Genomic DNA, 15,550 nt, shown 5'->3' with positions numbered 1-15,550 from the left:
CAGTATGTACTCAAGAGTATAACACTCAAGCTCAACACTGCTAGACAAACAATACTACTTATCCTTGGCTGCTAGATGTACCACTCCTGCTGACTTGTTGTACACAATTTGTAAGTTGCTTTGAATGAAAGCGTAAGCTAAATGACCAAATGTATTTAAATATGTAACTCACAAAACATTCCATGGCCCCAAAATCATGTGGGGACCCCCCCTGGGGGTCCTGACCCACAGGTTGAGAACCACTGCTCTAGGTGATATTTTCCCTCTTAGTGTTTTATGGTAGTTTGTTTTTTCTTTTCTCCACCCCCATAATATTGTTCATTTTCTGCCTACAGTGAAACATGTTAGTTAAATCTGTTGACAAAAAGTGCACTGACTTGTGTGCTGTTTGGGAACAGTTGACAATGTTTATGTAAAGCTTTTCATCAGCTTACCTGAATATATGTGTTCTCAAGTTAGTGCTGGACGTGTGGGATGTTGAGAGAAGCTTCGTTTTTGGCGGACACAATAAACACATATGTTGTTGTTATTGACATCAGAGGCGGTAACATCCTAGATCACTGTTACACGCAATTCAAAGGTGGATACAAGGCTCATTCTGCTAGTGGCTTTGGTAAATCAGATCACGCGTCCATTTTCCTTTCACCAAAGTACAAACAAAGAATCAAAAGCACTCCCGTAGTCTCGCGAGAGGTGCAGAAATGGGATTTGACGTCAGAGGAGACGCTACAGGCTGCGTTTGACTGCACAGACTGGAGCGTGTTCCGCGACACGGATAACATTCATGTCTACACGGAGACAGTGCTGGACTATGTTCGTACTATGGTGGAAGAAACAATCCCCACTACCAAAATGAGAGTTTACCCAAATCAAAAACCCTGGGTAGACAAATCCGTCCGTGAAGCTCTGAGAGCGCGCACCAAAGCATACAACGACGGCCTAGTGGCAGGCAACATGAATGACCACAAGGTGGCGCGATACAACGTAAGGAGGACAGTGACAGAGGCCAAACGACGCTACAAGGATAAAATTGAACTCCAGTTTGAACAGGCTGACTCTAGAGCTATGTGGCAGGGGCTCAAAACGATGACAGACTACAAAGGCGCCTCCCTCAAACTGAACAGTGACATCTCCTTAGCAAATGACCTCAATACCTTCTATGCGAGGTTTGATGCTGGTAATAACACCAGCCCACAAGCCACGGCAATGGGGGGGGGGGGGGGGGGGTCGGCTGCTGATGGAGACGCAGTGTTCAGGGTAACAGAGCATGAGGTGAGGCGGACCTTTAAAAAAGTGAATATCAGGAAGGCAGCAGGTCCAGACGGCATCCCCGGCCGCGTCCTAAAAGTCTGTGCCGACCAACTGGCCCCAGTATTCACTGACATATTTAACCTGTCCTTAGAACAGGCTGTCATCCCCACCTGCCTGAAGAAGTCCACTATTATCCCTGTACCCAAAAAATCCAAGCCTGCTTGCCTCAACGACTACCGCCCTGTAGCTCTCACCTCCATAGCCATGAAGTGCTTTGAGAAGCTAGTAAAGGGCTACATCTGCTCCTCCCTCCCCATCAACATGGACCCCTGCAATTTGCATACCGCCCCAACAGGTCCACGGAGGACGCCATAGCCCATGTGCTGCACACAGCAGCATCACACCTGGACAAGAGGCAGGGGAACTATGTGAGAATGCTATTCATCGACTACAGCTCGGCATTCAATACCATAGTCCCCTCCATACTCATAGCCAAGCTCAGGGACCTGGGCTTGAACTATGACCTCTGCCAGTGGGTCTTGGACTTCCTGACTGGCAGACCCCAGGTGGTGAGAGCAGGCAACTGCACCTCCTCATCCATCACCCTCAACATAGGGGCCCCCCAGGGCTGTGTTCTGAGTCCCCTCCTCTACTCCCTGTACACACACGACTGTGTGGCTCAGCGGAGTAGCAATACAATCATCAAATTTGCTGACGACACAGTGGTGGTGGGCCTGATCTCTGCCAACGACGAGAGGGCCTACCTGGAAGAGGTCAAGGTCCTGGCGGGATGGTGCCAGGAAAACAGCCTCTCCCTGAACGTCAGCAAAACAAAGGAGATGATTGTGGACTTCAGGAGGTCGGGGGTCAAGGACTACAGCCCCCTCAGCATCGACGGGGCACCGGTTGAGAGAGTCAACAGCTTTAAGTACCTCGGAGCCTACATATCCGAGGACTTGACATGGACCACACACATTGACAGTGTTGTGAAGAAGGCACGACAACGCCTCTACTTCCTCAGGCGCCTAAGGAAGTTCCAAGTCAGTCAGAAGATCCTTAAGAACTTCTACTCATGTACAATAGAGAGCATCTTGACTGGCAACATCACCTCCTGGTTTGGGAATAGCACTGCACAAGACCGAAGCAGACTACAAAGAGTGACACGTTCAGCCGAACGCACAATTGGAGGGGGGCTCCCCACCCTCCAGAACATTTACAACAAGCGTTGCAAGGGCAAGGCTAAGAGAATCATTAAAGACTCCAGTCACCCGAACAACTGCCTCTTTGAACTGCTGCGGTCAGGCAAGCGATACCGGAGTCTCAAGGCGAGCACAGAAAGACTCGGAAGAAGCTTCTATCCCCAGGCCATCAGGCTGCTAAACGAACAATGAACACTACACAACAACAACCACCAAACGCACATAGCACACACATCCACACGCACACACTCACTTTAAACAAACACACTGTAGCACCCACTCCACACACTTTATAGCACACACCCACTTTAAACAAACACACTGTAGCACCCACTCCCCACACTTTATATTTATTGATGAAGGATTGCACTACAACTCGTACACCTTACTGTAAATTGTACCTAAATTGTACCTCATCCCATTTCTGCTTTGCACTATATAGTACTGTACATTCGTACACTGCATAGTATTGTATATTATATGGTAACTCAGTTACGTCTATTCTGCATCGAACATTGTACATATGTCTATACCGAACACTGTGACCTCATTTTCTTCTTCTAAATTACATGCTATACTATGTTATTTGATACTATCTTGTCTAGCACAGTCTCTGGAGCGTAACAGTAAGAAGCATTTTGTATGAAAGTATTCTGTACTTCTGTATGACAACTATTAAAGAAACTTGAAACTTGAACTTCATCAATGCCATCAGCCCTGGAAACATCGAATCCTTCTGCTATTTCGCGCAGACTTTGTTCGTTCATTCATTCATGGTCTGTGTTTAGATTTTTTTTTACTTCCTGGTTTGCCGAGCTGGAGTGGCATGTCCCGCCCTATCCTGCCTCTGATTGGCCTACCCGTAATGTTTTCTAAACCAACCAACCAATCATAGTGGGTTTTCTCCAATAGCATCCAGCTGCAGGACAGAAGAACACGACATTCTCAGGACCGAAGACACTCTTTTTTTTTTTTTGTCTGTTTCTCCGGATATGTAGCGTGTAGCGTTTTGCTGACGCTATGGCACTACTTGATTCGAAAACTAGCTGCGCTACAGAGATCGCTACTTGATTCAAAAGTAGCGACGCTACCATCACGCTACTGAAAAATGTAGTTAAGCTATGTAGCGTCGCTACTTGTACACGCTGTAACTGCATGTAAGGATATGAACTAATGTCCACACTGTAACTGCATGTAAGGATATGAACTAATGTCCACGCTGTAACTGCATGTAAGGTTATTAACTAATGTCCACACTGTAACTGCATGTAAGGATATTAACTAATATCCACACTGTAACACTGCATGTAAGGATATTAACTAATATCCACACTGTAACTGCATGTAAGGATATTAACTAATATCCACACTGTAACTGCATGTAAGCACACTCAATAGAATAGAAATACTTTATTCATCCCGAGGAAAATTTGGCACTACAAATCGCTCACAGTAAACGATAAAGATTTAGGTAGACGAAACAAGTCACGAATAAGAATAAAAATAAGCCTAAGACTAAAGAATAAAATAAGCCTAAGAATAAAATACGGTCCGATATACATTTCCTATGTTATGTATACATTTTTTATTTTTTATTTTTTTTTAATCTTTTTCCCCCTCCTTTTTCCTCCGATTCTCTCCCATCCCAATGTTAGTCGTTATGCCAATTCCCAATCCCCTTCCTGGTCGCTGCGCACTTACCCCCCACAGTCGGTCTGGGAGAGTGGAGGCTATCACATGCTTCCTCCGACACACGTCCAGCCAATCAACCGCTTCTTTTCACCTGGCAGCGCGGACTCTCACTGAGTGGGCGTAGCGTGTGGAAGGATCACACTATCCCACTCAGGTCCTATCCGCGCTTAGCAGGCGCCCCGACCGAACTGTAGGAGTCGCTGTTTACAACGACCCGGAGTCCGGACCCACCCCGCCAGCTTCTCCCACCCTCTAATACTGCCAATTGTATTAGTGTGAGCTGCCAGCCAAGCTGGTGACAACCCCGGAGCTGTGAGCTGGATTCGAACAGGCGAATCCTAGTGTCTCCGGGGTTGGTGACGAACGCAATCTCCGCTACGCCACCTGACCGCCTCGTTATGTATACATTCTAATTTAAAATATACAGAAATCTTACAGTAAGTGTACAGTAAGTGTAATATTAAACAAAGTTGTTTAAAAGTAAAAGTCCAGGAAGATGGTAACTGTCACCCTGTGCTCCGTGATGCAGTGAGGCACAGTGATGCATTGTGAAGTCTGATGGCAACACTCTGTATTCCCAAACAGTCTCCTTTCTGTGGCTTGGACAGTGAGTATTAACAGGTTCTCTTCTCTGCAGCAGCAGCAGCCAGCACCTCCAGGCCCAGCGGTCCCACAGCAGACTGGTATAGAGACTTGCTGTGTGATGCCGACGCCCACATCTTGGAACACTCGGGGAAAATGGTCCTCTTGTTTGAGATCCTCAGAATGGCAGAGGATCTCGACGACAAAGTGTAAGTAATTTGTTTTTGTTTCAGTGTTTTGAAGCATATTAACCCTTTCACTGCCACACGACAGCCGGTTAACCCTCCGGATGCGGAGCTAATGATGGAGCATCGCCGTCGGTTGTGTGATAGTAAAGGGTTAACCTTCTGTCGTGTGGCAGTGAAAGTGTTAAATGTATCTATTTCACTATGATGTTCCAAGGTGGGGGGGGGGTTAGCTAGTCGAGATGATATTTTAAAGTTTTTGTTATTTTTAAAGGTATAATGTGGAATCCCGACAAGCAGTGACCTCTAGGCAAAATAGCCCTGCTTGGTGTTGCACTTTGTTTCCTTTTTTGTTTTGGTCTGATGTGTGGGTTGGAGTTTAGTAACTTATTATACTGCGAGTTTCTCCACACCTGTCCTGATGGAGCCTGAGCTGTGGGCCAGCAGTAGCAACCCCTCCCCCTACACCCACTGAAATCCAATCCTCATATCAGACAAAAACAAAAACTGTAAACAAAGAACTGTACCATGTTGTCATCTTTTCCCTGTTTGATGACATTGCAGATTCTACCTGTTGTAGCCAATTTGATTATCTTTCCGTGGTTACTTTATTGTATGAAGGTAGGGATGCCCCGATCGATCGGCCACCGATCGTTATCGGCCGATAATCAGTATAAATATGCGATCGGGGAATTCCGATAATTAGTCATATTCGCCAATCGCGGAAACTGATCAAGTGGATATCTCACTCGCTTGTCTCAGACGCACAGGACCTGCAAACTGCTCCTCCTCCCTAGCCCCGCCCGTACCCGTGTAGAGTTTGTAAACACAGAGGAGGCGGACCTCCTCTGCTGAGTCTAGATAGTGCATTCGACCTGAGCTAACGTTAGCTACCTAGCTATCGTTACTGTTTAAACAAAATTACCCAGTCAACTATTCACTTTTAGTAGGCATTGTCTAACGGTATTTAGCCGGCTAGCTACTGATAGCTCCGGATATCAACAAATGCCCCAGGAAGTCTAGTAGCCCATGTTGATATCTCCGTTAGCTTGCGTTAGCTTGCGTTAGCTGACGTTAGTTCACGGTTCAAAACGAAATGTCCGATTGAACTAAATAGTTGTCTTAACGTCATCTAGCCGGCTAGCAGTAGCTACAGATAGCTCCTGATATCAATGTCTTATAACATTGATTGAATGCGTATTCGAGCTGAAGGCTTGCTGAATGTGAAATGACCAAAGCATAACGTTACCAAGGCAATAGGGTCCCGCTGCAGCGCCGGAGAATCCTTTTTGGAGCTAGGGCTACTAGAGTACACACAGACAGTGGAGCTGTTTGCAGATAGCGAGCATTTTGACTTGTTGCGTGGTGGCGATGTCTCGCAGATAATACAAGTACAAGTCTAATTATATAATATATATATTGTATTAAAAAAAAAAACCTTTTTATATAAAATAATTTTTAATTTCTTTTTAATCAAAAACGATCGGTATCGGATCGGTATCGGCCGATATGGCTCACGACGATCGGTGATCGGTATCGGTGGCAAAAAACGTGATCGGGGCATCCCTATATGAAGGTGCTGTGTTATTGTGAAGGTGTCTTGACTAATTAGCTGGCAGTGGGCATAGGAGGCGGGGCTCAGATGTTCTCGGGCACAGCCTATTTGTATGTGTGTCACAGGTGCGCAGCGGGAGGGAATTGGGGAACAGTCACAGGGAAGCCACACAGTTTTTCAACTGTGCGTGTTTTGTTTGTTTTCAGTTGTTTTGCGTTATTTTCAGGTTTATTTTGCAACACTAGTAATTTGTTTTAGGTTACAGTTTAAACACTGAATTTATGTTATGCTTTGCTTTTTCCACTCTGCAAGCAAAAATAAAACTTTTAAATGCACTCAACGAGAAGACATCATTTACTATCAACAAGCACCACGTGTTGGAAAGAGCTTCTTACCTATTCCTTCACTGGCATCTTTTTGTTGTTCGGTTGCCCTTATACTACCTTTAATTACAGCAGCTTTTTGGTAAATTAAGAGACTAGGCTTAGATAGGATGTTCATCGGATGGCTTTCCAGACACTGCAACTGAAATTAAGAACATTTACACAGGTTATTTCAATACTGCTCTAGTTGTTTTTAACAAGAGCCAATTGTATTTACCCCCCCACACAACCGCAATATACATTCTGTTTACATTGTGAGCTCATATTGAAATAGGGCAAATGTTGTATCGTCTGCAAATGACGATAGTCACATTAGATTGACCTTGATCTGCCCTTCTAGGTTGGTCTTCAGTCAGTCTTTGATTTCATTAGACCTCATTGAAGACTTCTTGGAGTCTGCTCACCATGCCAAAACGAGAGGGGAACCATCCACATACAAAGGTATTATTCTCCACACACTACACTGAGAATTGATGTGGTAATAATAATATGTAAATGTTATCGTTAATATTCATTAGAATTTGCCTAATTTCTGCCTATTCATATTGGAATGGTATTCTTGGGGCCAATTGACAGCCCTAATAGAGACATGAGGTATTATGTAATATGTATGTACATATATTGCATATGTAATGCATAATATGTAGGTAATGGTACATGTAAATATACTGTCGTAATTACACCTGTGGTTCTGTCCATCTTTCATAACTTCTACAGTTCTGAACTGATTTGGATACAACTTTGCACATAGGCTAACACAGACAGCAGGCCAATGATCTGAATTCTACAATATTTTTCAAAATCAGTCAACGATAAGTATTTTATTTGAATACATTTCCCTGTGAAATCAATAATGACCATAACAGGGCTTAGTATCAGACCGCTGTAACCAGATGGGTAGGCCTTTGTGTCAGACAGCTGTAACCAGATGGGTAGGCCTTTGTGTCAGACAGCTGTAACCAGATGGGTAGGCCTTTGTGTCAGACAGCTATAACCAGATGGGTAGGGCTTTGTGTCAGACAGCTGTAGGGCTTTGTGTCAGACAGCTGTAACCAGATGGGTAGGGCTTTGTGTCAGACAGCTGTAACCAGATGGGTAGTAGTGCTGTGACAAACTGTCAAAAAGGGCTTTAGTTTTTGAGATACCCCTACCGGAGGTAGAACAAAACACAACCATGTTTTTCCTCATCTCTAAGGTCTCCCATATATGAAATGGATTCTTGTATAAAAATATTTTACTGCAAAACTTGTTAAATTGATAGATATTGTTATACACCCCCAAAGGAAAAAAGAACCAAAATATAGCCTGGCCGTATGGGAGTTGAGACATATAAACTCATGTAGATTAATAATACAAGCTCCAAGAGCTTTCAAATTTGACATGCTAGCAGTCAGACAGTTGCTTAACATAATAGAAACACCTGGATTGAATATCTTTATGCATGTAGGAAATATATACCTATGTACACATACTTAAAATAAGCGGAAATGTAAAAAATTTATATCTATGCAGAATGTTCTCATTTACTTTGTAGTAGCTCTGTCATGGATTGTCATAGAAACACATATGAGGGCTTTTTCGGAAAGGTGTGGTTGTGCTGAATCCAGCAATACCACATGTGTAAATATAGCATGCATGGTCAGGGAGTTACATCAGTAAATGTATGAGGTGTCCTAAATGAAAGAAAATTAAACATTGACAATGAAGTCTTCAGTCCAAAGCCCATTATCAGTGGTGAGAAGCATGTTGACAAATTCAATGTTACTGCAAAGTAAAGTCACTTGAGGTAATGTTCTGGTCTATAATGTTAATATATTTATGATACATTTAATAAATTATACATTTCATATGATACATTTTATGATACTTCATATGGAAACAAAGATCCAATTGAATCAGGTTGAAATTAAAATAGAACACCTTTATTTCAATCTACACAGTGCCTCTATCACCTGAGACAGTTAATGAAGTTCAGAGTATCGAGGAAGATACTCCACTCCTTCTATTCCGGGGCTGTAGAGAGCATTCTGACTGGAAACATCACTGTTTGGTTTGGAAACAGCACGGCACAGTACAGGAAGGCCCTCCAGAGAGTGGTGCACTCAGCAGAGCATACTACGGGTATTGCACTACCACCCCTGCAGGACTTATAACAGGAGGTACAAATCCCGAGCCTGCAGAATAATGAAAGACCCCAACCACCCCAACAACAGCCTGTTCAAGCTGCTGCGGTCAGGCAAGTGCCTACGTACACACGCTATGAGCACAGAGAGACTCCGGCTCAGCTTCTTCCCCCAGGCCATCAGAACACTGAACTCTCCACTCACAAGTACACATGAACACACACACATTCACACACACACACGCAAAAAAGGAAAGAACAGATGTGGTTCTTGTATAGTTTAGATATAGTAAGTAATACATAATGACGGAGTTAAAATTGTATATTGTATAGTAGTGTACATAGGAACCAGTGCCTTCTCAGGAATTTAGCATGTCTATTTTTATCATGCCTTACCTGTTTTATCTTATGCCTTACCTGTGTTTTTTCTATGTCTATTTTATTATTGTATTATTGCACAATCTATGTGGGCATGACCACCCACATGTCACTGTATGCCCTGGTATGTATGTGACAAATAAACCTCTTGATTTTTTATTCTAGCAACACATCACCGTCACTCATCCACATTATCATCAGTGACTAAATGGATCATATTTGGGCAGTCAGGGAAAGAGCAAGAGCAAAACTCAGTGCAAGTCAAGCCCACTGAAAGACATTGGCATTTGCTGACATCATTGCAGTTTCCATCTTTACAGTACAGGTGGGTGATGTCTCAAACTTACTTAGGTGCCGGTGCTTTCTGGAACATCACAGGTTCAATGGTCCCATCTTCTCTGAGCCTCCACCCTCTACCAACTGGGTTCCAGAGAAGAGGCTTGGCCAGATGGCTGTGACACCACACTGCTGTTTGGTACAAGGCTCTCAACACATGTTGCTGTAAGGCATCTTCTGTTGGGGGTAGATTTGCATCTGATTAATCTGTGGTAGATGCTAGTGTGTACCTCTGCTCATCCAGGTTGGTGCAAGGACGTCCATTCTCCATTTTCTTTTGGCCATACAGGAGCAGGGCATACTGTGTTCTCTGAAGAGATTCTCTGTGGCCCTGTATTGGTTATGTAGTTGCTGACGACAAAGCTACATAGAGCAGCCTTGTTCCCACTGATCCTCAGGTATTTCCTGTAGTTAGGAACACTAGATTGTCCTGTGATCATATGTCTTGGTCTGCTGGTTTGGATGTTGCCTCTTCTTTGCCTTTTGTCTTTGATTGAGTGTTGATGGTCATATCTGTCAATCACTATAAAAAACGCAGTTGATGCCTTCCTTTCCCATTAACGTTGCTAATGGGACACACTCACCCAGATCATTGTATGTCTGAAAGGGTCACAGAGGATCTCTTCAGAGAACACAGTCATCTTGGCAGGTGGCTTTGAAAATGGTGAGGAGGTTAAGACGATTAGCAAGTCAGGCCTTGACAGCTTGACAGATCTTTATAGTGACCAGGAGGAGGCTGACACAAGATTGGTGTTACATGCAATACACTTTGCACAGTCACATTCTCGTCTCATTGTCAAATGTGATGATACAGATGTACTGGTTTTGCTTGTGTACTATTCAAGTAAAGGGATGTTTGGATCCTCAACAGTGTTCATGCACTCTGGACATGGCCCAAAGGAAAGATCCATCGATCAGAAGCTTGGAGCAGCACTTTGTGAGTGTTTACCTGCATGCCACGCCCTCACAGGTTGCGTTACCACAAGCAGCTTGTACAGAATTGGGAAGACCACTGCATTCACAAGACTGAAGACCCATCTGAGTGAGTTAATAGAAATGGCCAATTTTAGACTGTCTGAAAGCCTAGAGGAGACTTTTCCTGTGGCAAGAAAGTATGCCCTCCTCCTGTATGGCCAAAAGAAAATGGAGAATGGACGTCCTTTCACCAACCTGGATGAGCTGAGGTACACACTAGCATCTACCAAAGATTCATCAGCTGCAAATCTACCCCCAACAGAAGATGCCTTCCAGCAACATGCGTTGAGAGCCTTGTACCAAACAGCCATCTGGCCAAGCCTCTTCTCTGGAACCCAGTTGGTAGAGGGTGGAGGCTCAGAGAAGATGGGACCATTGAACCTGTGATGTTCCAGAAAGCACCGGCACCTAAGGAAGTTTGAGACATCACCCACCTGTACTATAGAGATGGAAACTGCAATTGATTGATTGATTGAAAACTTTATTAACAGATTGCAGAATGGGTACAATACAGTACAGCTCAATACACACAATTGTTAAGGGGATGCAGACCAGAGAAAGACTTTTGTCTTGTTTACATCAGGGTCCCCCATTTTCAATTCATCAGGACATATATGACATACATGACATACAGATAGACAATGATGCCAGCAAATCCCAATGTCTTTCAGTGGGCTTGACTTGCACTGAGTTTTGCTCTTGCTCTTTCCCTGACTGCCCAAATATGATCCATTTAGTCACTGATGATAATGTGGATGAGTGACGTTGATGTGTTGCTAGAATCAAGAATCAAGAGGTTTATTTGTCACATACATACCAGGGCATACAGTGAAATGCGGGTGGTCATGCCTGCATCGATTGTGCAATAATACAATAATAAAATAGACATAGAAAAAAAATAGGTAAGACATAAGATGTGCATGATAAAAATAGACATGCTAAATTCCTGAGAAGGCACTGGTTCCTATGTACACTACTATACAATATACAATTTTAACTCTGTTATTATGTTTTACTTACTATATCTAAACTAAACTATACTATAACCTTTATGATACATTTCAATCCGGATTCCGCACCAAACACAGCACCGAAACTGCTCTTCTAAAGGTCACCAACGACATACTCCTCTCTGCCGACTCTGGTTCCCTCTCCATCCTCATTCTCCTAGACCTCAGCGCTGCTTTTGACACCATCAGTCACCCCATCCTCATCACTCGTCTCCAGTTCTCCGTTGGCATCTCCGGAATTCCCCTCACCTTGCTCCAATCATACCTCTCACACAGGCACCAATTCATCTCTATCAACAACTGCAAATCCCCCACTGCCCCCATCACTCATGGTGTCCCCCAAGGCTCAGTACTGGGTCCCCTGCTCTTCATCCTCTACATCCTTCCACTTGGTCTGATTCTCCGCCAACATGGCCTGCGTTTTCACTGTTATGCAGACGACACTCAGCTCTACCTCTCCACCAAGACTATCACTCCAGCCACTCTCTCCACCCTCAGCACCTGCCTCACAGACATCAAAACATGGATGCAAAATAACTTTCTCAAATTAAACTGCAATAAATCAGAAATCATCATTATCGGTCCAAAATCCCTCACCAGCCACACCCAGGATTTCACCCTAAATATTGATGGTACCATTGTCACCCCCTCCACTCACGTCCGTAACCTTGGCATCATCCTGGACTCCACCCTTTCTTTCCTCCCCCATGTGAACCACATAACCAAATCGGCCTTCTATCACCTCCGGAACATTGCTCGTCTTCGTCCCTCCCTATCACTCTCCGCTGCTGAAACACTGGTTCATGCATTCATATCATCAAGACTAGATTACTGCAACAGCATCCTCTACGGCTCACCAAACACTATTCTCAATAAACTCCAATATGTCCAAAACTCTGCTGCCCGCATGCTCACCTCCACCCGTCGCTCTGATCACATCACCCCTGTCCTCCACGACCTCCACTGGCTTCCAATCAAATACAGGATACATTTTAAAATACTACTCATCACATTTAAAGCCCTCAACAACCTTGCCCCTCCCTACCTGTCCGACCTCCTCCACCGTCACACGCCCACCCGTCGCCTTAGGTCTGCAGATGCCAACCTCCTAACACCTCCCACGACCAAGCTCCGGACCTGGGGCGACAGGGCCTTTGCTGCTGCTGCCCCCTCCCTCTGGAATGCCCTCCCCAGCCATATCCGTGATGCAAACACCCTGACATCTTTTAAATCAGCCCTCAAAACTCACCTTTTCAATCTTGCTTTTGACCTCTAATTCTGTCGGTTTTATTTTATTTTATTTTGTCATGTATTATTTTGTTCTGTTTTGTTCTGTTTTTTGTTTTGCCATAGTTTGTCTCTCCTGCCCATGTAAAGCGTCTTTGAGCACCTTGAAAAGCGCTATATAAAATAGATGTATTATTATTATTATACAAGAACCACATCTGTTCTTTCCTTAAAGTGACTTTTATATTCTTCATTCCTTTAAAGTGACTTTTCCATTTAGTTTAAAGTGATTGTTTAAAGCGGTTGCAGCGTGTGTGTGTGTGTGTGTGTGTGTGTGTGTGTGTGTGTGTGTGTGTGTGTGTGTGTGTGTGTGTGTGTGTGTGTGTGTGTGTGTGAGTGTGAGAGAGAGAGAGTTCAGTGTTCTGATGGCCTGGGGAAGGAAGCTGAGCCGGAGTCTATTCTGCAGGCTCTGGATTTGCACCTGAACTTCCTTAACTGTCTCAGGTGATAGATGCGCTGTTTCGCCTTTTTCACCACAGAATCTATGTGTGTTGACCATGTCATGTCCTCTGTGATGTGTACTCCCAGGTAATTGAAACTGCTCACCCTGTCCACGATAGCTCCATTTATCCGCAGTGGCGTGTGTGTCACCTGCTGTATTCTCCTAAAATCCACGATCAGCTCTTTGGTTTTACCAATGTTCAGGAGTAGGCTGTTATCCCGGCACCAGCGTGCCAGTTCATCAACCTCCTCCCGATAGGCCTTCTCGTCATTATTAGACATCAGCCCCACCACCACCGTGTCGTCCGCAAACTTCACTATGGAGTTGGAGCTGAACCTGGTCACACAGTCATGTGTGTACAGTGAATACAGCAGGGGGCTCAGAACGCAGTAGATTGAAATAAAGGTGTTCTATTTCTATCTCAACCTGATTCAATTGCATCTTTGTTTCCATATGAAGTATCATAAAATGTATCATATGAAATGTATAATTTATTAAATGTATCATAAATATATTAACATTATAGACCAGAACATTACCTCAAGTGACTTTACTTTGCAGTAACATTGAATTTGTCAACATGCTTCTCACCACTGATAATGGGCTTTGGACTGAAGACTTCATTATGTCAATGTTTAATTTTCTTTCATTTAGGACACCTCATACATTTACTGATGTAACTCCCTGACCATGCATGCATATATATTTACACATGTGGTGTTGCTGGATTCAGCACAACCACACCTTTCCGAAAAAGCCCTCATCTGTGTTTCTATGACAATCCATGGCAGAGCTACTACAAAGTAAATGAGAACATTCTGCATAGATATACATTTTTTACATTTCCGCTTATTTTAAGTATGTGTACATAGGTATATATTTCCTACGTGCATAAAGATATTCACATCCAGTTTTTTCTATTATGTTAAGCAACTGTCTGACTGCTAGCATGTCAAGTTTGAAAGCTCTTGGAGCTTGTATTATTAATCTACATGAGTTTATATGTCTCAACTCCCATACGGCCAGGCTATATTTTGGTTATTTTTTCCTTTGGGGGTGTATAACAATATCTATCAATTTAACAAGTTTTGCAGTAAAATATTTTTATACAAGAATCCATTTCATATATGGGAGACCTTAGAGATGAGGAAAAACATTCTTGTGTTTTGTTCTACCTCCGGTAGGGGTATCTCAACATTTTGGGGGCATTGTCACTAGGCTATAGGGCTTTGTGTCAGACAGCTGTAACCAGATGGGTAGGGCTTTGCCCGCTTGCCAACGGCTTGTAGGCATTTCTCTTGGGGGCCCTTCTAGTTGTATATGTAAATATGCCACAGATGGATTCCTGGAACATGTAAATGTACTCTGTGATTCTGATTCCGCTTCCGCTTCACTGTTGTGATTCTGAAGGTAAAGGCAGCTGGATCAGAAACGCTGACTACTATCGTATCGACGGCTCCTCCAGTGTCACCCTGAGGCGGAAATGGGCAGAAGAGTTCAACAATGCTGCCAATGTCTGGTACGTTATGTCTGATCACTACACCAGTCTGCGTAGATAACTGTGCAATCACATTGTTCTAATGTGTAACACACACATCAAACATCAGTATAATGGGGGGCGACAGTGGCTCAGGAGGTAGAGCAGTCATCTGGAAATCCGGAGGTTCCCGGTTCGATTCCCGCTCCTCCCGGGCAGCGTGTCGATGTGTCCTTGAGCAAGACACTTAACCCCTAATTGCTCCCGATGAGCAGGTTGGCACCTTGCATGGTTGCCTCCGCCGTCGGTGAGTGAATGGGTAAAATGTGAGTAACAAATTGTAAAGCTATAAAAAAGCAGCCATTTACCATTTATAATGCTTTACAAAACAACGCCGGGCTCGAAGAACCTTGTACATGTTTGTGCTTTGAAATGTTTTGGAAACGTTTTTGATTCCTGAAAACCATCAAATCCACATGTCCAGGGGCAGGCGGTGTTAATTTCGGCAACGAAAATCTTTCGTCAACAACAAATTATTTGGCAGAGACCTGCATAAACACAAACGAGAAGTGCCATGGGCTGCATGAAACAGTCATGTAACGGAGGTCCGTGAGTATATCCACAGTCACGATGGACTTTAAGTGTTGTGAAGTGACTGTGGCACGGTGCGCCGGTA

The 15,550-nt window shown here is 43.9% G+C and overlaps 1 protein-coding gene across 2 annotated transcripts in view; it reads left to right on the top strand.

The window, feature by feature from the left end:
- The window catches only part of LOC311227408 (transcriptional regulator ATRX-like), a 183,642-nt gene that overhangs the window by 126,773 nt on the left and 41,319 nt on the right, over nucleotides 1-15,550 (top strand). The window contains exons 26-28 of one of the 2 annotated variants that reach the window (XM_084313034.1): nucleotides 4,783-4,933; nucleotides 7,188-7,288; nucleotides 14,808-14,916. In XM_084313034.1, coding sequence (XP_084169160.1) covers nucleotides 4,783-4,933; nucleotides 7,188-7,288; nucleotides 14,808-14,916 — 361 coding nt within the window. Of the gene's footprint in view, nucleotides 1-4,779; nucleotides 4,934-7,187; nucleotides 7,289-14,807; nucleotides 14,917-15,550 lie in introns of both variants that reach the window. The other variant, XM_084313033.1, reaches the window with a different exon arrangement.

The sequence above is a fragment of the Notolepis coatsorum genome, assembly GCF_963971535.1.
Source record: "Notolepis coatsorum genome assembly, chromosome: 1".
Classification (NCBI taxonomy): domain Eukaryota; kingdom Metazoa; phylum Chordata; class Actinopteri; order Aulopiformes; family Paralepididae; genus Notolepis; species Notolepis coatsorum.
This window is presented reverse-complemented; position numbering and strand designations above follow the sequence as displayed.